The 23649-nt window shown below is 42.0% G+C and overlaps 1 protein-coding gene across 1 annotated transcript; it reads left to right on the top strand.

Annotated features, from left to right (window-relative positions):
- The first annotated feature begins 387 nt into the window (after window positions 1-387).
- Window positions 388-12478, top strand: LOC311033969 (myeloid protein 1-like). Its single transcript, XM_084041707.1, has 8 exons — window positions 388-503; window positions 927-1038; window positions 1452-1603; window positions 2115-2270; window positions 5258-5306; window positions 10353-10448; window positions 11101-11252; window positions 11351-12478. Exons 1-8 carry the CDS (start codon window positions 464-466, stop codon window positions 11518-11520), a joined length of 927 nt encoding a protein of 308 aa, XP_083897833.1. The 5' UTR covers window positions 388-463; the 3' UTR covers window positions 11521-12478.
- The last annotated feature ends 11171 nt before the right edge of the window (window positions 12479-23649 follow it).

Raw genomic sequence — 23649 nt, forward strand, 5'->3', positions numbered from 1 at the left:
ACATTCATATCACATTCAGTAAATTATAGCACATTTTATTTCCTTCTGAAATGGTTGTGTATTTTCCAAACCTGTAAAACTATTTTCTAAATTGCATCCAAATTTGTGCAGCAGCATGCATGCCTCAATGCTATGTGCAGAAAACGGCCTTCTTTCATAAAAGTATGATTCAGGGCAAAATTCTGAACATGGCAAAAAATAAAATAGAAAAAGAAACCGCAATAGATCAATGATAAAGGAAAATTCCACAAACATTAACCATAATTAAACTTTATTAGCTTCCAGTAAGAGTGATTGTGACACTGCGTAGTTTTTACTGTTGCAAGAGCAAGGACAAAATGGGTGGTGACAAATTAGCTTATATAAAGTGGCAGGCATTGTGGTTAGACACAGGCCATACGGAGCACTTTGATACACACATACTGTATATCACCTTCTGCAAGTGATATACATCCAGAACACCATGAAAACATGTCTTCTGCTGTTGGCTGCAGTCCTTGTGGGTGAGTAGGCCTACAGAATTTTTACCCATGGCAAAGGGAAAGTTGGCACAGTATTTTGAAGTGAGTTAGTACTGGCTCCGGGCTTGCTGGCAGTAGTTACCCTGGAACAGGGTTAACACCAAATATTCAGGGTTAGCCCTAGAAATAGCTGAAGACATATTTTAGCTCTTGTTAGCATCTGATAAAGGGAGAAAAAGGGTGAACAAAAACCTACTAATAAACAAAAGCCAAGATGATCAGCAAGGACAGTCTGAATGATACATATCCCTGTGTTAAGAGAACATAATATAATATCATGGTTTATATTAATAAATGTGTAAATGTGACAGTGTGTGACGTTTTGATCCCCTCACTATTTGTGTGTGTGTGTGTGTGTGTGTGTGTGTGTGTGTGTGTGTGTGTGTGTGTGTGTGTGTGTGTTAGCTGTGGCGCATGTCTGTGAGAGCGTGACGTTTGGCCCGCTGTGCAGTGGAAACCCCAGCAATACAAGGAGAACTTCAGACTCGTGGGGACAAGGGCACTACGGGGCACGTCGGTAAGGCAAACACAAACACTTTGTTTATACTGCTTCAACTGGTGCATGAGTTCACCAGTTGAAGCATGCAGTATAAACAGAGCATGTTATTGTTATCAGTAAAACACACTGTGGATTTGCAAAGACAGGGTTTTGGGAATCTTGGGGTGTCAAACAATTGGTTAACGCATTACAGTGTCTTTATTTAAGCATATTCATCTGGGCATGACTGTATCTCATGGAATAGTATTGTGAGTATACTATGGGATCGTAATTATTACTACATTACACTGATTGTAATTCAATTGTGCTGTTATACTCTAGAGTTTAGAAATTACTTTACATTATTTGGAGGGGAGAATATCATGCAGTACTTGCACACTATTTAAGGCCACAAGTGAAGTGTCAATAACATTTTTTTCCTCCATGCTCAGAGGGAGTCGAACACACAAGGGCCTGGACATTGTATGCCGTGATGGAGCGACCGTTTACGCTCCCTTTGACGTGACCCTCAATGGCAAAGTCACCGTTTACACCGACCCCAATAAAGCAGCAATTAATAATGGAATCAACCTCAGGGGAGAAGGTTGGTCTGTTGGTCTAAAATGCATTTATAAGCCGCTAAGACATTGAGTACAGATCGTCCATTGTGCTTTCAGTCACATGTTGTTTGTAACCCAAACAATGATGCTATAACACAAGGCCTAATCCTTGAACAGATAACTGTAACATCTGTCTCTGGTTGGCTGACCTGGGACAGATGTCTGTCTGAGCAAGCTGATTCCTGGGCCATGCAGAGAGTGGAATCTAGTCACAATCATTTTAACTTCAATGTACTGGAATCTGGCTTAGTAACTTTGGCACTATATCAACAAGTTTCACTGTAACGTTTGACACATCCTACATGGTGCAATGACAATTGCACATCACAGTGCCAAGGGACAGTACAAGACATACATGACTTGTGATGGTACATTGTAACAAAGGAATTTGTTATATAATAATAATAATAATAACCGTCCTAAATGGTTAATTATTGTACTAATGAAGTATTGATTAATTGTTTTCATGGTTAATTTATTTTTCTTGTGCTCTAGGCCTGTGTTTCAAGCTTTTCTATGTGAGACCAGACAGAACCACTGGTAGTGTGAGGAAAGGGGAGAGGATTGGAACCATGTTGCCTATGCAGGACGTCTACAAAGGAATCACTTCTCATGTCCATGTTCAGATGTGTGATACATCTGATCCCACTAGCTACTTCTAATGAGAAAGTCACCATTACTGACCTGATGAAGATCCTGTGAGATCGAAACGTTGTCGCAATAATAAAGTAAATCCTTTACCTGGAAAATTGTGTGCGGGCTCTACATCCTTTCATATTAGTTCTATTGGCCCAGCACCCACCGTCGATGTGTGTGTTATTGACCATTGATCTCACAGTTGAGCCTGTATCATGTTTATTTGATGAAACATATTCTTATATAATACATTCTTGATTGGTTCCAATTTCATCAACTATCCTAATAATAGCAAACTGTGGTAAAATAATAAAATGCAAAATAAATGATTACTAATAAAATAAATACATAAAAAACCTGAAAACTGTGATTGGATGATCAAATGCACAAAATGATCAAGTAAAACCTGTTATATGGAGATGGAGCTATTTTAAAATCCTTGCCTACAATGAGAAACATATGAATAATCCATACATTTTGAAACATTGAGTAATGAACAATAAATCATATTTGCAACCCAGGTGGCAATGGGTCACCATTCACAATACATGAACTTGGGACTGCCGTAGCTTAGTGGGTTTCTGGTAATCAGAAATTCACAGTTCAGTTTGCCGGCCCCAGTCTATATGTTGAAGTGTCCCACTCCCTGGGCAAGACTCAACTGAGTGCTCATCATAACCATCATAGCCATCAGCTGGATGAAGCTGAAACTGAATTTCCAACTTCAATTTAACACTTAATCAAACTTGACCATTACATCCTGCAAAGTGCAGACATAGTTACATAGTTACACAAGCTTTTGATGTGTGTAACATAAACAAAAAAAAATCATGGTCACTGTGGAAACCAGCCAAGTCGCTCTCTGTTGGCCATGAGACAGAATGCAGATTTCAGTAATGTCTGCATTGGCTTAATTGTTTTGACGGGAACTAAATCCTGCTTGATCACCTGACAATGGCCGGGTTTCCCAAAGAGCTCGTGCGTAGAGCATCGTCGCAGGTCCGACGACGGGTCTAACGTGTGACGTCACATGCTTCGCAGTACCATAGCAGGCACGTAGATCTCAGGTCATGCGTGGCCGTACGCAGCTTGCGCAAGCGTCTCCTACACAGCTGGGACTCGGCCAAACCTACGCTCTACCCTCATTAGTAGCAGGTGGTTGTGCCCCTGCGTGCCATGTAAACTGGCTACGTGTGTGGTAAAAGTACATTCGTGAGACAGAATGCGCGCAGCATACTCCCCGCCCACAGTAGGAGGGGAGTACTGTCCTGCGAAGCATTTTGTAACGAGCGCCCTGGGCCGCTTGTAACACCCATCGTAGCGAAATAGATCTATGAAAAGACCGACACACACACACACACACACACACACACACACACACACACACACACACACACATACGGCCGTAATTTTTAGATATATAAATTACGGCCGGGCCGCTGCATAACGTGCGATGCCTGCTCAAAAAAAAAAAAGACAGACGTCAACGCACTGCGACATGCCACGTCGACAGCTTGCAGATCTGTTTTTTGGGTAGGGCCAGCGGCGGCGCTACTTCGTCCTCTATGCATGAACCCGAAGTTTCCAAATTGTCACGGATGATCTCTGATCTGATCATCTGATAAAAATATGAAGCATGTGCCAAGTTAACTAAATGATGCTGAGCTAAATATGTTTCCTTAATTTCGACGTTTTATAGTTAAACGTTATGATGAAAGTCCCCAGTTCCTCTCACAAAGTGACAGCTGTGAATGGTTAAAAAAACGTTTGAAAATAGCAGATCTACAAGCTCACAACGCCTCATAAGCTTGTAGATGTAATTTAATGCATAAATATATTATTCAAACGTTGTATTTACAGTGGACTGCTTCAGGACATCTGACAATTGGCTCTGTCACCGACAGCATTTTTATCGGATCATGTTATAATTTATCAACGCCGGGTTCATGCATATGTAGTGGAAGCAGTGAGTTGGGATCGAACCCGAAGTTCCCACTCGCCAGCCCAACGCGTTACCAGTCATGCCAGTAAGACTGAGCCCGATAATTAGGTATTTTGCACGCCACTTCTCGCTAATTTGAGTGTGGGGGCTACACAGCGCAGCTGTTCCTCCTAACAGCCGCTCGCCCCAAAATAACAGATCTGCAAGCTATCAACACGGCATGTCGCAGTGTGTTTGTTGTATATATGTCTGTTTTTTTGGGGAGGCGTCGCCCGTTACGCGCCGTTATATATATATCTATATATCTATATATATATATCTGTATCTATATATATAGATATATAGATATATATATATATTCCTAAACTTTCCTAAAGTAAATTCCCCCCATTGGTGCTAAAAGCTGTCAATCATGCAGGGGGACGCCCCCTCTATCCTCTGAATTTTTTTGAACGGCGAACAATGGCCGCCGTGTTCATTTAAGATCATTGAAATGTCACCTTAAAATGCATTTTAATACATTACAGAATGTACCTAAACAAATGTAAGTGTCCAATACATATAAAGGTAAGTTAGATAAAGGTGCGACTTTATCTTAGTATATTTGCAAAATTCTGTATATATAGATATATGTATGCAAAGGGTGTTTAAACTATAGTAGGATAGCACTACGTAGTTGACGTAGGCTTTACGTAGGCTACGTCCAGGATCTCTTTACGTGCATGCTGTCTCACGAATGTAGTTTTAGCACAGACGGAACGGAACCGACGACGATGGTGTCTCCTGAAGCCAATTTAGATGAGACGTTGGGCACACACAGCAGCTACTAACGAAGATAGTGCGCAGCGGGGTTGCTACTGCGCAGATGCGTGGAGGCACCTACGCAGCTTCTAGGCTACGCAGGAGCTCAAATTCGTTTGGGAAACGCGGCCAATGTGATGATTAACGCTTGTGACTACTTCCCCCTATCTTTCTGGTCTCTCTTTCAGCAAAGAACTATGACAACTGCTGTGTGTGTCTGACTTATCTTGTAGTAAACCTATATCTTAGAAATACTCAGACTCTGTTTGCCTCAACACCCTGATTGCTACAGAATTCCTTGACACCAGGTGAGCATTGACTAATTTGATGATTTGTGTTAAAATTATACTATAAAAAGGACAACACTGACCCTTTGTGACATGCCTCTACTGCTACTCATATAAATTACATCATTCTGTTTCAATGATCAGAAACTCCTTATGGTATATGGCAGGTGTATATTTACTTTAAGATTTTTTTTTTTTCAATGGTAGGCTACTGATCCTACATGCAATGTCATGCAAACATTGACAATGTTGGTGCGGAGATTTACATACCTCGCTGACATTATCTGAATTGTTTCACTGTGGTAACCTGTATAACCTGTACCAAAACAAAAACATAGTTTTCAGCAACACTTTCACCCAGGCCTACTGGAAATACAGTACAGCTTTTGTTTATGAATTCAAATGGGAAGTGGAGGAACAATGCCATTGGCTGATAAAGTGTCATGTATCACTGAAAGAGGAAGATGGCTACTGTTGTGGTGAGGGGAATTCATAGCACCACACTACATCAGTTCTCATGTTTGGTTGGAGGACATCCTCTTGACTCACACAAAAGAGCGAGTTGTATTCAAGGATTAAGGGCCAAAGACAATAAGAATCAGAATCAGAATCAGAATCAGGTTTATTGTCACATCACAGGTTTACAAGGTAAAAAAGTGGGTGAAATTCGTTTTTGTACATCACTCCCATCGCAACATTAGATTCCGTAGAAAGAAGAGTGGGGAGAAAGAAGAAGAAGAGGGGTAGGGGGCAAGTGGGAAGGAGATCAACAAGAGAACAATAGAAGGCCAAAAACAAGTTATCTACATATTTACAAGGTACCTGAGATAAGAGACAAACTAATGTGCCTGAGCATAGCAGCAATGTATGTATACTGTGCATGATATACTTATAGACGCTAAGGTGCTAAGGTGCATAAAGTAATATGGAATAATAATAATATGGAACCTGTTCAGACTTCAGAGAGATGAAAATCACTGTTTCATCAGCTAAGAGAGCTACAACTGTCTAGGCAGAGGGTAGCATAGAAACAACAGTATTGTGATAACATAATGTCCGCCCTGAGATTGGGAGGTCACGGTTCAATCATTGGTCAAGTCACTGGGAATTGGATTTGGGAATAAGCCTCTGTGACATACTAGTGTCATGACAATGGGGTGTAGCCTACTTGTACATCAAGCTGCCTCAAGCTACAGAAACAGAAGATCGGCTCCTAACCTATGGCCGCCAGGCTGCATGGCTCGGGAGCAGTTGGTTCCCAAGGCTTCTGTGTTTCCATAGCTAATCTTGCAAACCACTGGGCTGATCAGCACCAAATGTATTATGCACACTGCCAGTACTGTAGGCCAAGAAAGTAAATTAAATATTTTTCACATTTTTTTCTGTGTGAATATTTTTCACATTTTGGGGAATTCATAATCATTCCAACTCCATTTTCACGATCTATGGTGCACATGGTCTAAAATGTGTGCAAGGCTCGGCGCTAGGGCAAAGGGGTTGTAACTTGTTAAGTTCTTGAATTAATCATGGGTGTGTTTTGGGCATAACATAAATCAATCCAATCAATGTGTCTTCTCCCATTCCATTTAAGAGAAGGTGGACTTAAATGGTAAATGGTACATTTATATAGCGCCTTTAGCCAAAGCGCTTTATAATGTACATTACATTCACCCATCAACAGCAAGACACCATCTTGCACATCGGGAGCAGTTGGGGGTTCAGTGTCTTGCTCAAGATCAACCAGGGGAAGCCGGGGATTGAACAGGGAACCTTGCGACTCCCAATCATCCGCTCTATTTCCTGAGCCACTGCCGCCCACTTCACTTTTGCTAGGTCCATTGCTATTTAAATGATGGATTGGAGGAGATGTGAAAAAATGTATGCTGAGGAACAGTAAAAGTCTGAGACTATCTAGCAATATTAATGAGATAAGATTTAAGGAGATGTGTGAAACTGGCATTTTGGGCATACAAAGAGCAACACCTTCCTCCAGCAATGTCTCTTCATTTATGTCAAAGACACATCCATGATATCTTGACATAACTTAATAATCAGACACTCATTCTCAGTTATATTCTGTATTTAAATTTAATAAAAGCATGACAGAGGTGCTACGTCCTGTGAATCCTTCTGTCAGAGCTCTAAAATGGATATTGACGATTGTTACTGCTGTCCATTAAGCAGATATAAATAAAGCAAGCAAGCAATGGGTTGACTAAATTCTGACAGGATAAGAGGTATTTGAATATATTCTTTCAGCATTAAAGTGTAGGCTACCAATTGAAATAAATGCAAATCTTTTTGTCTCCATTTCTCCCTCCCTCTCTCCTCATTACTTCTACTTGTTTCCTTGCAAAGAAAACTGGCATAACCCAGTGCAATATATTGATAATCTGGTCCAGATCATAATTTTCCAAGGGAGTCCCTCAGAAATATCATCTACCATGTTGAACATGAGTGTTATTGAATTTTGATGGATTTTGATTGAAAAAGTTGGACCAGGTGGCAGTGCAGCTGGTCAGAATTCCTGTAGCCTAATTATCTCATGTCCACGAGATATGCAAAATCTTGACATATCAACTTCATAGTCACATGCTCATTCTATGTTAGTTTATTTTTTTAAACCAATTATAAAATCATGACGGACGGCTGTGCATTGGGAGTGCCTCTGATTTGATGGTGACATGTTACTGAGCATGTTCCTCTGCATGTTATGCCCTCCCAATGAAACTCCTCTCAATTTAACTTTCCACTTTCTTGTCAAATTAGTTACCACTTTTGCATTCATATAGTGACTCTGTGTGGAGTTTGCATGTTCTCCCCATGTCTCCTAGGGCAGTTAATACCCTCACAAAAACATGTTGTGCTGCCTTTGAAATGGCAGAATGATAAATATTCAAAGTTTAAAAATGTTTAAATTATTCTGTCCTTTAATAAGTCAATAAGTTAAGTTAAAAAGTGATGTTCATTGTAACAGATCATAGTGTTTGTACTGCCATCTAGTGGTGGAGGTAAAAAAGTATAAAAACGAAAACGAAAGTAAACTCAGCACTCAGTAAAGCCATCATTTCTCCAGTGAACAGTGAGCTGTGCATGTGGTCTGCTGAGAATTGATCTTAAAACGTTTTTGCCTTGGACATTATTTGTCTGTAAGTACATTAAGTTGTAGCTAGTCTGTGTAATGATTGCAATTCATGTAAGATTTGATGTTTGCAACTTTCCTGTGTAGACTAGGCTAATCGTTTGGGTAGCACTTTAAACGAACATCCTATTAACAAACATTTATTAACATTAACAAATATTTATTAACAGTTAATAATAAGATAGTTATTAACCCTATTCTGTGTTTATAAACGTTTATAAAGCATTATAAGCATTGTGTAACTGGTTCAAATGCAAATACTTACCATGTATGTATTATATGTGTACTAATTCATACTGTATGTATGTCTATTTCTGTCTATTTCTGTACTGTTTCAGCTTTACAAAAGCCTGCAGAGACTTCAGTAAATTACCAAGAAAAGTCAAGCCTTGTTTGTTTATTGGAGGATCCCAGGATTGTTAACTAGCTGTCTAGCTTCACATAGGCACGTGTTGCAAGGGCAGTATACATGTAGTAATCCTGGTCGCTATATCACCTCCCCCATAATCTCTCAAGAACAGATTCTGCTCTGCGTTTGAATCTGTCGGGGGGGTTCGTCATATCGCGTACGCACTGGCCTACAAGTGGGCGTGCCTTCAGATCAGGAAGCAGGCCGCGCTTTACCCAATCAAATGTAGTGGGCGGGATGTACGTGTCCGCCGATCCTTCCCCACTCGAAACAAACCGAAACTCATTTAACCCCCGACCCCCTCTTGTGTGTTAGTGCTGCGCGCCCTAGCGAGACCTGACAGAATGGGTTTCATTTGCAACCAGTATGACGCTTGCAATCAGTGTGATGTCGTCTGTTAAGGGGTCTATACTAATGAGACAAGGAATAAACTTGACAAAGACATTTTTAACAAGAACACACTCACATAACTCCGACATACTCAAACACTAATACGCTGCCTGCAACAGACAACCTGACACTCCAAGATTCAATAGTCTGGAATCCAGATTAACTCGCTCCATTCAGTATATGTTTTTTTCACGCTGAACATAGTAAGTCAGTCTGATTCCAGGCAGAAGCCACGCCTTAGCTTCACGACGCAAAGGAAAAGCATGAAACACTCATTTACATACAGGCAATACATTGAAACTTGTAGCTAGTCTTTGCTCCAAGCTACAGTAAGTAATTTGAAAGGGATTTAAATACCCACCACGAAACCAATGGTGAACAGAGGTTTAAATAGTCACAGGAGCTCATTAGCCTGAACAGTCTCAGCTGGGAACACCCAGGTGAGTCCACTCAGGGCGATCGGGGCACAGGGGGTAAGGGAGTAGTAGAGTGGCAGAGGGAAATGGAGTACCGAAGTCTGGGCCATGGAAGTGTTTTTCTCATTCAAAATCAAAATACATTTTCAAAATCCTTATGAAAATTGGTATTGACAATTAGAAGTATATTATTTTGTTGTAAGTATCCACAGGTTGACAAACTAGACATACAGTAAATGTTCTGGACACTTTATTTTATATTGTGAAGATAACGTCCATAGACATTCTACCCGGAAATGCCTGTTTGTTTACAATCATTTAAATACTTTGATCAGGAGAGGAGAATGGGAGCGGCAGTTGCATGTTACCCTTAAAAACTTTTATGCACTGTCCCTGATCACATACTGTAATACTGTAGTTAAAGACACACATGTTAATTTAGATCAAACAGCCGTAAGTACAAATTGCAAAGAATAGAACATCCTGGATACAGTATCACCGCAAACAAGAAACATAAATCTATGACCTTCCCAGAAGTACAAATCCCCCCCCCCCCCCACCTGGTCTGGTTGCTTATATACTTACCTTATTTTCTAATACTACTCCTACAGGTTGATACAGTTTAGATAATAACTATTAAAAAACAACACAATTACACCCTGATGGATCTTTGCTATTTCTTTTCTCCCCCCTCCTCCTCCTCCCTACAGCAACATGATGAAGTTTGGTTCCCTCTCTGGTGGAAACCCGTCAAACACGATCAGAGGAAGTGACAAATGGGGGCAGGGACACTACGGAGCTCCACGGTATATGGAAGTACAGTATATTGGCAGTCATATGGTGTGGCATTTGTGTTGAAGCATATTGAATCGTATTGTATTATGCGGGTGTGTGTGAGAGACACTAGTAGGCCTACATACTTTAACTCCTTTGTTTTGTGCCCACATGCATGTGTACACACAACAGCCTACTACAGTATATACGATGCATTGCTTTTGCAGTGAAGCTAAAATGACAATAACTGTCTTTTTGTGAAATAAGGGATGGAGGTGATGAAATTCATAGAAGCGTCATTATTGTATTGATTAATTTAATGTATTAGTGAGACACAGCTTGTCACCCTCTGCAGGAGGGTGACATCATCACTGTTCTTCCCTGACAAACTCTTTAGAACAGCTGATTCACGTGAACCTAGCCTAGTTCTAAAACGCAGACTGTGTCTGTGAGTCAGCTAGTAGAATAGGCCCATGTAGGGACTGACCATCCGTTCTTTGTGTACCTTTGAACTAGTATAAAGATGTGTGACATTTGTATTGGGAGGCTTGAGGGAGACACTATCTCTCCCAATGTTGTGATGGCGTCTACAATAAAGATGGATACTGATTATTGACATGGAGTCCTGCGTTCTCGTCCTGATCTCTGAAACCGACGTAGTAACATCAAAAACTTCCATTACAGAGGCGACCGTACACACCTGGGGGTGGATGTAGAGTGTAAGGATGGTGCTACTGTCTTTGCTCCTTTTGATGCCGTGCTCAACGGCCGGTCTTTCCCGTACAGTGACCCCAAGAAAGCAGCCATCAACGATGGGGTCAACATCAGCATAGAGGGTGCGGAGGTTTTACTTATGTCAGAGTTCACAAACATTGCCTCAATATGAAAGAAACACAAACTAATTATTTGTGTGGTCACCTCCCCCCCCCAGCAGGTTTGTGTTTTAAGCTGTGGTATTTGAAGCCAGACAAGACCTCTGGAATGGTGAAGAAAGGGGAGAGGCTTGGAACCATGTTGCCTATGCAAAGTGTCTACCCAGGAATCACCTCTCACATTCATGTTCAGATGTTTGATAAGTCTGATCCCACTCAATACATCAAATGAGAAAGTCGACAATGAATGTTAAAGTCGAGATGAAATGAAAATGCATTTTTAACCCCCATTAGATCACATCAAAGCAGTTTCATAAAAAAAGATTAAAATAAAAGTTGTTTCATCTGGACTTTAAGTTCCCAGTAAGAGCTACTGTATGTCCTCAGTGGACCTCTTTATTTCCCTGTTAAAGATTCACTTGTTCAAACATGCTTTTACACAGCTCTTTGTGATTACAGCTCTTTGTGATGTGACAGGTCCTGTATTGTGATGTCCAGCATTTTGATTTCCCTTATCTCATTGGTTGATAAGTTAAACAGCTTTTGAATTTGTATTATTGATACAGTATGTTCTTCTGCTTTTAAACTTGTGAAGCACTTTGTGACTGTCAATGTTTGTGAAAGGTGCTCTATATCAATTTACTGACTTACTTACATACATACTAACAGATGGTACAGTACGGGAACCATAGAGAAAAGTAAATATAAAATTCTATAAATAAGGTATTAATTAGTATAATATGTTTCACTCTACATACAGTATATTCAGTGTACTTTGCACAGTACTCTAAATCTCTGCACTGTACAGGCTGTTTTTTTCAGGCTGTATTTCTTTCTCAGTAGTGTTTTTTCTTCTTGGTGTGTAAGAAAATGTATTTGCCCCCTGGAATAAAATTATAGATTTGTTTTTAGTTTAGTTTACAGGGTGCAGTACACACGCACGTACACACGCACGCACGCACGCACGCACGCACGCACACACAATGTTCTGAACAGTTTGGGTCTGTAGTCTGTACTGTAGCTATTGATCCCCTCTCCGGTCTTATCAACTTATGTTTGTCTTTATAGATGTTATGGTGATTTATAATGTGTTTTCACTGAAAACATTGTCTTTCCCTTAAGGAACAACAAATTGAGGAAGAGAACTGAACAGAATTGAAAGAAAATAATAATAAAGGTCCACAAACACAGATTTGATCTTCTATTTAAACAGACAATAGTCCTAACACACACTGGAAGAGATGGACGAGGCCCCAGATAATTCTCGGAGGCCAGATCCAATCAATGCACATGAATTTACAAGAAATACAGAAAACATTCTGCAGTCTCAGCAGGACTGCAGCAAAACAACCAGTGAGCAAAATGCACTGCTATCGTACATTTGTTCGTTCATTTTATGTTGCTCTACTCAGGAGAATGTAATGAAAATACAAGAGGGATGCAGCTGAAAAGGCTGCATTCAACAGGCAATTCTGATCAGCAAAGTTACTTGTGGCAAAACTGTGGTCACTCTATCCTGCGCTGTCATCAACTTGATATCATTCTTTTTAACATATTATACTTAGTCATTGGTGGTGATGTTCATAGTAAACACTGCCAGTCATGATTACAGTAAGCCTCTGTAAAATCTATGGTTCATGATGCTAAACAGCATAGGCAACAGTGGGGGGCAGCAGAGTCCAGTATATGAGGACTCTGGGAGCTACTCTCTGTATGTGATGAAACTGCAATAATGTTGAACTACTAAAATGATAAATAGGTGATGAGAGAGATGAAGATATGAATGCTAATGACCACACAAACTTGATTCACAAACACCCTTTCATATTGTCTCTGTTATCTGATAAAACTGAATGCACAAACTATGAGGTCTGCCTACTATGCATGCCATAGAACTGACCAGGTGAATCCAGATGAAAATATTGATTTCACACATTATGTACAGTATATTCAAGAAAGGGAGATTGGCTACTGCCACAATAGGGGAGGGGGGGGGGGGGTGGATTGAACAGAAGCTTGAAAGACTTCAGACAGTTGAGACATGGATTGTGCAAAGTGGGTGTGCAACTGGATATTAGCACTGTGTTCGTTTTGTCAATTCCTAACATTTTGCTGTGCTGTGCATGTTTTCGGCAAATGTAATCCAGCTGCTTTTGACATTGCACAGGAGACATTTAACAGTGAGCATTGTCTTACCTCTGTTTCAGCTATCCAGCAAGGATCTATTGATTTGCTCAGGCACTTCCGAAATGACCACTGTTAGCATGTTCTGTAACAATGTGCATGAATAATGCGTTGTTTGGAGCAAATACACTATGTGTCCATGTATACAGCAGCAATATTATCGACCTGTCTGTCTTTCTGCCTGCATGTCTGTCAACTGACTTAATAGGCAATAGCACGTGAAGGCTGTCTGGAGAGACATGTCCTTATTGGATGCTTCAGTTTCTGGCAATATTATTAGAATGTCTGTCCCTGATCATTTAACAATTAAAGTGGATGAATGAGTATTGTGTGTTGTTTGTCCACTCTTGTGTACTGCAAACTGAATTGCTCTTGGGATGATGAATGCTTCTGTGACTATGTTGAGCACAGCAAAGAAGGAGGATGCAAGATACAGCCTGAGAACGGGGATTGATTGAGGAGTGATAGAAAGGATTGCGAGGGAAAGGGATTAAAGAGAACAAAAGGAAATGAGGGAGAAAAATATATATTTTGAGCATCCTAATGTAAGTGGTATCCTCCTCACAATACCATATTCATTTGTAAATGATTATTCCATGGCCATTTTTTTGGCTTTGATATATTGCACTCCCAAATATTAGTCAATTATATTGTAAGAATTTAAGCTTGCTCATCTGTGAAATGTGAAACTGTAGATGAAGGTAAGAATTACAAAATGTTGTAAGATTACATTAAAGGGGAAAGCACAGACAACAGGTGCAGGATGAGATCATGGAGATCAAGAAGATTTGGACAGAATGAGTTAATGCCAACCAACCTAATATGTTTATGGAGTGCTAGTGAGCTTGTTAAAGGGACCACCTATTTATGTTCCTCCATCCACATGAGATAAATGTTTTTTTCTCCAAAACCAATTCAACAGAGAATAAGCTGTGTGAAGAAGAAGAAGAAGAAGAAAAAAAGAAACAACATCAAATGGATTTTCAATCCCTCAGTGGCCAGATCTGTACTCAAAAGACTATAAACCTTAGTGACAGTGGAACATGTGTGGTCGTACTGACCGGCTGTGCAATTTACTCTTACAAGAAACATTTATTAGCTCCTAAGATTCTCTGTCATTGATCCTAGAGTAGACTACATGCATGTGTCTGCCCGCGTTGTGTGTAAGTCCTTCCATCCCAGCTAAGGGCCCTGAATCTTGGGGTGTTCATATTTTTCAGCTTTGCCCCTTAATTCTACCTCTATTCAGTAATACTGCCCTTAATCACACTTAAGGTGTCAAATACATCGCTCTCCAAAGGACATTTATGCATTTCAATTAGAGAATCTGTCGACAATGCATTATTACATTACAGATGTGTTGCTTTGCCTGTGCTGCCTGTGTTGAATTTTGTTTCACTTATGCAGACACTGCACGTCTACCAGCCGTTTCTTGAAAGCTCCCTGTTGTTTTGAGGAGATAATATTTCATCCATGAGTCAACGTTGCGACAGAATCCATGCACTAAAACAATAGCCATTGTCCATGCATGATCAATGTAACTTAAAGTATTTAGGCTGAGTTACCTCGCGTGGGACCTATGCACATTATTTGGCGGGGACGTAAATGTTTAATCGACTGAGGATCACTTGTACACTGCAGAGCAGGGTTTACATGGCCAAACTGAAGGTCTCTATACGCACGTGTGTCTTTAAGAAAGCCACACAAAGCTTAACCTCACATCACCAGGCTTTATGTAGTACCTGTGGGAACTCTATTCTATTTACTGTTCAGTGCTAAGATCCGGTCCAAAGCATCCGGTAATTTCCACACACTATACATGCACACTCACAGGTTGTTTCCATATCTGCTCTGTGCAAGCTGTAAAGCGAACCGATCCCGAGGAAATGTCATACCTGGTACCTCTATTGTATCTCCACAAACAGCCTTATGGATGGCAAAACTGTGACAGCGCTGATGAGCGTACCATTTCCTTGCTGTATTTCAATTTTCTTTCCTTTTTAATGCAGACCGAAAGAAAGTATGTGTGGGGAGAGTGCGAGAGAGAGAGAGAGAGAGGGGTGGGGGGCGCGAGGCGCGCGGGGGGTGGGGGGGTGGTGGGAGATAGAGAGGAAAAAACAATTCATTACTTTTTTCACAGATGATTAATTGGTTTGGAAAAGTGCTATTCCCCAAACTCCCACCTCCGCCACCTCCCATACCGCCGCCTCCCTCCCCTCTGTCCTGCTATCTTCTCCTCCAAACACTTCTCCTCTGCTCCGTCAGTGTTTCTCATTAGTGGTGTGGGCTGAAGGGTTCTCCCTCAGTGTGCCTGGCTCCCTCTAAGGTCTGTTCCGTTGCCACAACTACTGTAGGGTTAGGAGTGTGTCTGTGTCTGGGGAAGGGGATGGGGTTTGTGTGTGTGTGACATATACTGCAGCATCAGAGTGACAATGTGTGTGTGTGTGTGTGTGTGTGTGTGTGTGTGTGTGTGTGTGTGTGTGTGTGTGTGTGTGTGTGTGTGTTATCCAATGGATGGTCTCTTGCTTCTTTCTTTCAATCCCTGACTCTTTCTCTCACTTTCAACACACACACGGACACATATAGTCATTAGACGGTGCACTGCAGCTCCGTAGATGATAGGCAGCTGGCTTAGTATTTTGGCCAGGACCGAGTGGGCGATCGAGGCTAACAAACACCGCAAACAAACTAAATGTCCTCGAGGTAACCAGCACCACACAGTTCCCAGACAGAGGCGCAGACTCTCAGACTGACTCCAAAACACACACACTCTCACACACACACGCACACGCACACACACACACACACACACACACACACACACACACACACACACACACACACACACACACACACACACACACACACACACACACACAGTGAAATCCCCAGTGTTGATTTAGTCATTTGTAAATCCGTTTTTGGTTTGGTTCCATTTGTACACTCTCAGCGTTAAATTAACACTGAAGATTTTACTGAGTAGGTGTTATTGCACACGTACAGTGTAACTTACAGTAATGAAACAGCGGCTCTATACTCAGTATGCACCTTGTCCATGATGCCTATGGAGACAGACCAGGAATAACCTCCCAGCTGGGCACCAGAGGACAGCATAGACTCTGTTGCCCTTCTAACACATCAGCAGGTGTGAACATACAGGTGTGTGTGTGTGTGTGTGTGTGTGTGTGTGTGTGTGTGTGTGTGTGTGCGCGCATATACCCTTGTGCAGGACAGAGACAGACTGTACTGTACAGTATACAGTATGTGTGTGTGCGCATAGCCTACAGGTGTGCTTGCTTGCTTACGCACATGCATGCAGACAAATGGTCCAACAAAACTAGCTTACACAGCAGTTTCACGCAAGCTGGCCAAAGGAGACACACATAGGATTTGGAGCTACACAAACACTCAACTCAACTCAACTTTGTTTGTATACAGTAGCTCTTAAAGTCGCAGTCCCAAATGGTAGAGTGGCTGTCTTGGAATCGGAAAGTTCCTGGTTCGATCCCTGGCTCGTTCTGGCTGTGTGTCAAAGTGTCATTGAGCAAGTAGCTAGACCCTAGCTACTCCCGATGAGCAGATTGATCCCTTGCAATGTTTTCTTCCGTTGTGTGTGTAAAAATGTAAAGCACTTTTGACAAAAGGGGATACATAAATGTGCCATTTGCCCACATTCAACAAAGGAAACAAACGACCCCCTGTCCTTAGACCCTCACTGAGGCAAGGAAAAACCTAGCTCCATAAAGAACCTCTCACTCCGCTATACAGCTCCGAGATGAGGTTCTATGTCGTTCTCATCCAGGATCAGGCGAACGTCCGCCAAGGCTCCGCTGTTTACCCTTTTGTATACAACGTATCCCAAAACTAATGGTAGATTCCAAACCGCACGGATGTTTAAGGTTTGGTCGGGGGCATAATATTTTAGGTCGGAGAAGAAACTACCCGTTTAAATCGCTTATTTAGTCAGCCTGTGGCCATGTTTCCCATTCAACCCGGAAACCCCCCTACGTCCGCTGCCAGTACTGCTCCCGGTTTGGCTACAATGGGAAAAATGGCGGACGTTCGCCCGATCCTGGACGAGAACGACATAGAACCTCATCTCGGAGCTGTATAGCGGAGTGAGAGGTTCTTTATGGAGCTAGGAAAAACCCAAGAAGGAAAAAAAAAACATTGGTTGAAAAAGAAAAGAAAAGAAAAGAAAAGAAAGAAAACATACTCACAAAACACTGGTTGCGTGGCAGCAGGATGGATTTCAGCTCTCACGAGGTTCATGTCTATCCGTGTCTGTGTGGGGAGTCTGGTGTTTGACCAGGTTTTAGGCAGTGAGTCTGGCTTGCTGCCTGTGCTGCAGAAAAAGCAATAATCCATCTCTCCATTTTATTAGAAGATGGATTTCCCATCAGGGCCCCAGCATTGAATGTGGTCACCTAATAAGGTATCGCCTCGCCTACCCCCACTCCTACTGCTTCAATTAAGCCAGAGAGAGAGAGAGAGAGAGAGAGAGAGAGAGAGAGAGAGAGAGAGAGAGAGAGAGATAGGTGAGAAATCATGAAAGAGAGAGGTAGCTGAGAGAAGGTGGGCGAGGGAAGAAAGAAGGATAGATGGAAAGTTGCCTCAATGGGTGAAACTTATGCCAGGCCATGGGCAGAGATGTAAAAGAAACGAGAGAGCAGTGTACTGTATGTGAATGTGTCATCGTGCTCCTCTGTTTACATGCATGCGTGTACTGTACTGTATACTGTAGGTGTGCATGTATGTACAGTATCTCCTCTGTGCGTGTGTGTGGGTGTGTGTCTGTGGGTGCGTGTGCACTTGTGTGTCTCACTGATATGACTGAACCAGGGTTTGTCTGCTCTGATCTAGCACATGGCTTTAACAGATAACAACAGATCTCCTGGCAGCTGGAGGAGGGGGTTGCAGGGATGTGACTGGGATATCTGTGTGTGTGTGTGTGTGTGTGTGTGTGTGTGTGTGTGTGTCAGAGCATGTGAGCGGAGCGGAGCGGGTGAAAATGCCGCTCCGCGCTCCAGGGGGCTGAAATGACGCTCGCTATTCGCTCATGTTAAACCCCCCCGCGCTCCGCTCCCCGTCGCTCCTCGCTCACGTTGATTTGCGCAAATCTCGCTCCACGCTCCGCTCAAACCGGGTCGCTCAACAGTAAAAAAAAGAAAAGAAAAAGAAAGTAGAAATTCTAATGACATCTCGGTGCGCTGTGCACTGCGGATGTCTGTGTGTCTCTGAGTCCGTGCGACCGGGCATGCTCAAACATTCGGTGCGCGGCCCCCGCGAGGGCGGCCTGGAGCGGGAGGCGGTCCTCGCTCTGAGTAGCGCTCCAACCTTTTTATAACCAGCTCCGCGCTCACGTCAAAATCACGTCGCTCCGCTCCGCTCACATGCTCTGGTGTGTGTGTGTGTGTGTGTGTGTGTGGTGAGAGAGAGAGAGAGAGCGAGAGAGCGAGAGAGAGAGAGAGAGAGAGAGAGAGATACAGTATGAGTGAATGTGGCACCATTGACTGACTGTCGTCATAAAACAGCCCCCCCATCACCATTCACCATTATGACTTTGCCTCTTATCTCTTCCCAGAAATCATCCATTACACATTTAGCCAGAGTCCATTTGTGTCCGCTAGACAAACAGTGTGGTCAGACAGACAGACAGACAGACAGACAGACAGACAGACAGACAAGACAAGACAAGACAGACGTTCCATCGTTTTTCCTTCTTTTTTTTTTTTACACTTAATGGAATTTATGTGACGTTCTTATTGCAGAGCGACGTTCCATTTTAAGCATTTTGCTATTAAAAAGAAAATTCATCCTGATTTCTGCTTCCAATGCTTCACACTGCTTTGGTTATGTCAGACACGCTGTCTTCTTCTGGGAGAGAAAGCATGCAGGTGAGACAGATGGACAGGTGGTGTAGATGTACTGTGATGTGGTGAGTCTCTCTAGCTAATGGAAATACGGATGGAGTGGGGAAGGAGGGTGGTGAGGGAGGGGAGAGAGAAAGAGAGAGATGGGGGGGGGAGTACTGTGTGGATGAAAAGTTGTTCGGAGGGAGAGAGGGAGATAGAGCAAGGGAGCAGAGAGAGAGAGAGAGAGAGAGAGAGAGAGAGAGAGAGAGAGAGAGAGAGAGAATTATGGATGAGGTTATGTGTGTGGGGAGAGAAATAGAGGGAGAGCGCTGCGTGGGTCACAGAGCAACACATAATAACAGCAGCCTTGATGTGTCTCTGTCTCTCCTGCAGGCACGTATTAGAGGCCTCTTTAATAACAGCAATGTAAAAAGCCTCCGCTACAGAACAAACATAGCCATGAATCAGACTGTCTGATGACCACAGCATACAGCATTCGTCTCGTCAGTCAACCGACAGCACTGGAGGGGAATCGTGTTCGCCACAGTTTAGCTTAGTTTATTAGGATCCCCTGTTCCGCTGTTACAAATGGTAACAGCTTCTTCTTGGGGTCCACATGGAACAATATTCAAACAGACTTTATTTATAAAGCAAAACATCAAATAAAAATAATTATTGTACACACACACACACACACGCACACACACACACACACACACACACACACACACACACACACACACACACAGGGTGATAGGCTGATATGCAGATGACCAATCAGCACAAGCTAAAGCTCCACCTCGCACTTAACTGTCAGCACGCACGCACGCACGCACGCACACACACACACACACACACACACACACACACACACACACACACACACACACTTTTACATTATAGAATAGATATATATCCGGTGTAATTAGCATAATTTCACAGCATGTCATATTTCCTACAACATTCATGTCAATTATTTCCAGCAGCAACCACATACCGCTACTGAGATTTTCCATGACCTGGCCATAGCAGCAACCTTGAGGCAAACAAAAAAAAGTTGAGGACATAGCCTACATTACAACTTCACACAAACAATTACATTAAAAATGATAGATCAATTGCCACTCCCCATTGGAATGTATTGAAGTTCTCTGTTTTAAGGAAGGAACTCTACATGTCAACCATGGAGGAAACTCGGCCGACCATGGTGGCTGTGGATGGAGGAGACACCGGAGTAACTAGTGGCATAAATTGTAAGCATAGTGGTGTATATTATCTATGGAGCTTGGACTGGTGGTCTCCTCGTGAACTCTGTCTGACAGTGAACTCACAGAGGAAATCAATGTGTTCCTACTCTAATTATGGCTGTGTAATAAATCTAAGTCAATAATTAAAGAGTACTGTTTGGCTTGCTGTGTGCATACGCAGTCAAGTGTGTGGGTATGCGTTATCGAGGGCTCTTCAGTGCAGGCTAGTTCTCTGGCCGAGAAACGATAAGTGCTGTCTGGCCCAAGGAGAAGGCAGGCAGGGTAAGAGTCCATTTGCTTTTAATGGGGACTTTGTCATTTAAGTCCCATGGCCAGACTCCCTCATGCAAACAGGAAGTACCATTGCTCCATTGCTCTAACCATCCTTCTACCATTTCCCCCTTCTTATCTCTCTCTCCACTCCTCTTTTGCCTCCCTCCATCTCTCTACCTTGTACCTTTTTTATATTTTCACCTACAGTATGCCCCTCTCCTTTCACCATGCATCTCTCTCTCTCTCTCTCTCTCTCTCTGTCTCTCTCTCTCTCTCTTGCTGTCTCTCTAAAGCTCTTACATTCTTTACATGTTTTCATAGCTCAGCTCTCTCTAGCTTTAATTATGTTTTTTTAAGGTCCCCATTAATGGGCCTATTTGTGCTGCCTTGCTAAGCTGTCGACAACCACATAGATGCTCAAATTCAGCCAAGCCCTCATGGGCCCTGCGTTTCAGTCGATACTGGGACTAAACCCGCCGCCCTTGTCCTGCAGACCAAAGTAGATATAGGGCCTATGTTATGTTGTGAGTTAATGGTGATGAAGTTGAACATTTTTCAGAGCATAAAACCTCTGGGAAATGAGTAATGTGTGTTTGTACATTTTGCAGGAGTAATTTAGTTTGAGTTGGCCCATGTTGTGTACACGGGGTATGAGCCAAAGGCTCTGGATAATATTGCTCACTGTTTGTTATACCCTCATTCCCAGAATCACCAAAAAGGTTAACTATTGTACGGGAACTCATGTTGGTGGTGTTTAGGGCATCCTAACAACCTTGTGGAGGCCTACTGAGTGGGAGACTACTGACAGCAAGTTGTACATAATACGGCACAGTGGAAAAAATATATTTTGTCATATTTATTTATTTATATTTACAATATATCATGGCACCCCAGTTCATCTCTCTAATGTAGACGTATCCTATGTAACACTGGAACCAACCTGTGTCCAGGGAGGGAACGGACAATAGAGCAGAGTTCAACCTTCTGTTCCTTTATCCATTCTGCACCCCAAAACCAGTCCAACATGAAGTCATACATGAAACAGTGCTGCAAATAAGGTAACCACTTGATATCAGTCCACAAATCCCCTGCCAAGCCATTAACCCATTAAAACCGGGAACTGTGTAACCACTTTAACCATTGTTTTATACTTTGGCCATTCAAATAGCACCGATCACCGCACTATGAGCTTGTAGATCTGCCATTTTTGAAAAATCGTGAAAATCTGTGCAAATCTTTGAATATTGATTAATTTTTTTACTCAAATCTTTGCTTCTGAGGGGTCCCTGGAACAACATATTTTGAGATGAGGGTTCGTGGCCATTTTGGGGCCCTTGACATGAAAAGTTTGAGAACCACTGATTATAGCTACATACGTTTTTTCAAAAAACTGTTAGGATTTAGAAGACATTTGTAGAATCCCCAGAAGCAAAGATTTGAGTTATAAATGTTCGCTTAAGAAAATATATATTCAAAGATTTGCACACATTTTCACGATTTTTCGAAAGAATTGCAGATTTGCAAATCTTCTATTTTTGAATAGCCAAAGTAAAAGATAATGGTTAAAGTGGTTAAAATCTAAAATGACAGATGTTTTCCCGGTCTTAAGAGACAAGCACATGTAGGGGAAAAGGTTAAATATATACAGGTGAGCATCATTGTTCTAATGGGCTGTCCCGCCTTTCGTTCTGTCTGTCCCTTTGCACTGTAGGCTACTGTATGTGAGATCCCATTATTGTACTTTGTGAAACAGACCATGTGAATCTTGATTCTATTCACATTTATACTGAAGCAGTTTTTTTCCCACCGGGTTTTGTGTGTTCTATACTATTTGTTGTCTTCCTCTGCTGTCTAGTATGCGGAGGCACATTCTGATTAGAAATGACTTTCTCCATTGAAAACAGCAGCCTGCTGACATAAACAAGCTGGTATGACATTTGAAAACCTGCTCTCAAATTTGTATTCCATTTCTTTCTATGCCTGTGAAAGGAAGAAAAACAAAACCCAGCCAAAATTCCCTTTGGTGTTTACTAAGTTTGCATTGATTATATCCAAACCAGCTCTGGCCTACTGTAATACGACTCAATACTCACAGCCTCTGGTCATTGAATCAAATTCTGCAGAATCACTCTGAGTGGGTGCACCATGATAATAATAGCCGTAGGTAATGTGCATGCAAGTGTAAATGTTAGAGAGACGGAGGGAGGTTAAATCCATACTTCTATTCAATTGGACAAGGCGGGAAACGGTGCTAGATTGATATAGCAGAGCACTCGACTTCAGAAATGCCAGCAATGGCCTCCCTGTGTGATGCTGCTACCTGATACAAGCGCATGTGTTCACAAGAAAGCCTATGGGTGTGTGCAATTTAAAATATATTTTTAATACGTACTTTGCATGCGGGTGTGTGGGGGGTTTGTGTGCATACCAGTTTTGATACTGTACTGTTGACATGGTGTTATAATACACTGTTAATGTTGTGTGAAATAGCTTTAGGGATGCAAATGGATTACCGGTATGTTCAAATCTAAGTCTAAATTCATATTTTCCATAATCCTTGACTATAACCAGACTTACAGGTACTTATATTCATATAAGTAATTGGATACCTGGATTTTTTTATTTATCAATGCTGCTTTATATGCTGACTCAATACTGTATGTGAATATTGTGGTTGACTGCACCTTTAACACATTGAGTGCTAGTCGCGTAGATCTACGCAAACCTATTTAAAGCCGCCACGTGCCAGTCGCGTAGATCTACGCCAACTGGTGCTTTTTTCTTTTTTTCGAAAAAAAGTTC

The sequence above is a fragment of the Gymnoscopelus microlampas genome (genome assembly GCF_963454915.1).
Source record: "Gymnoscopelus microlampas genome assembly, chromosome: 18".
Classification (NCBI taxonomy): domain Eukaryota; kingdom Metazoa; phylum Chordata; class Actinopteri; order Myctophiformes; family Myctophidae; genus Gymnoscopelus; species Gymnoscopelus microlampas.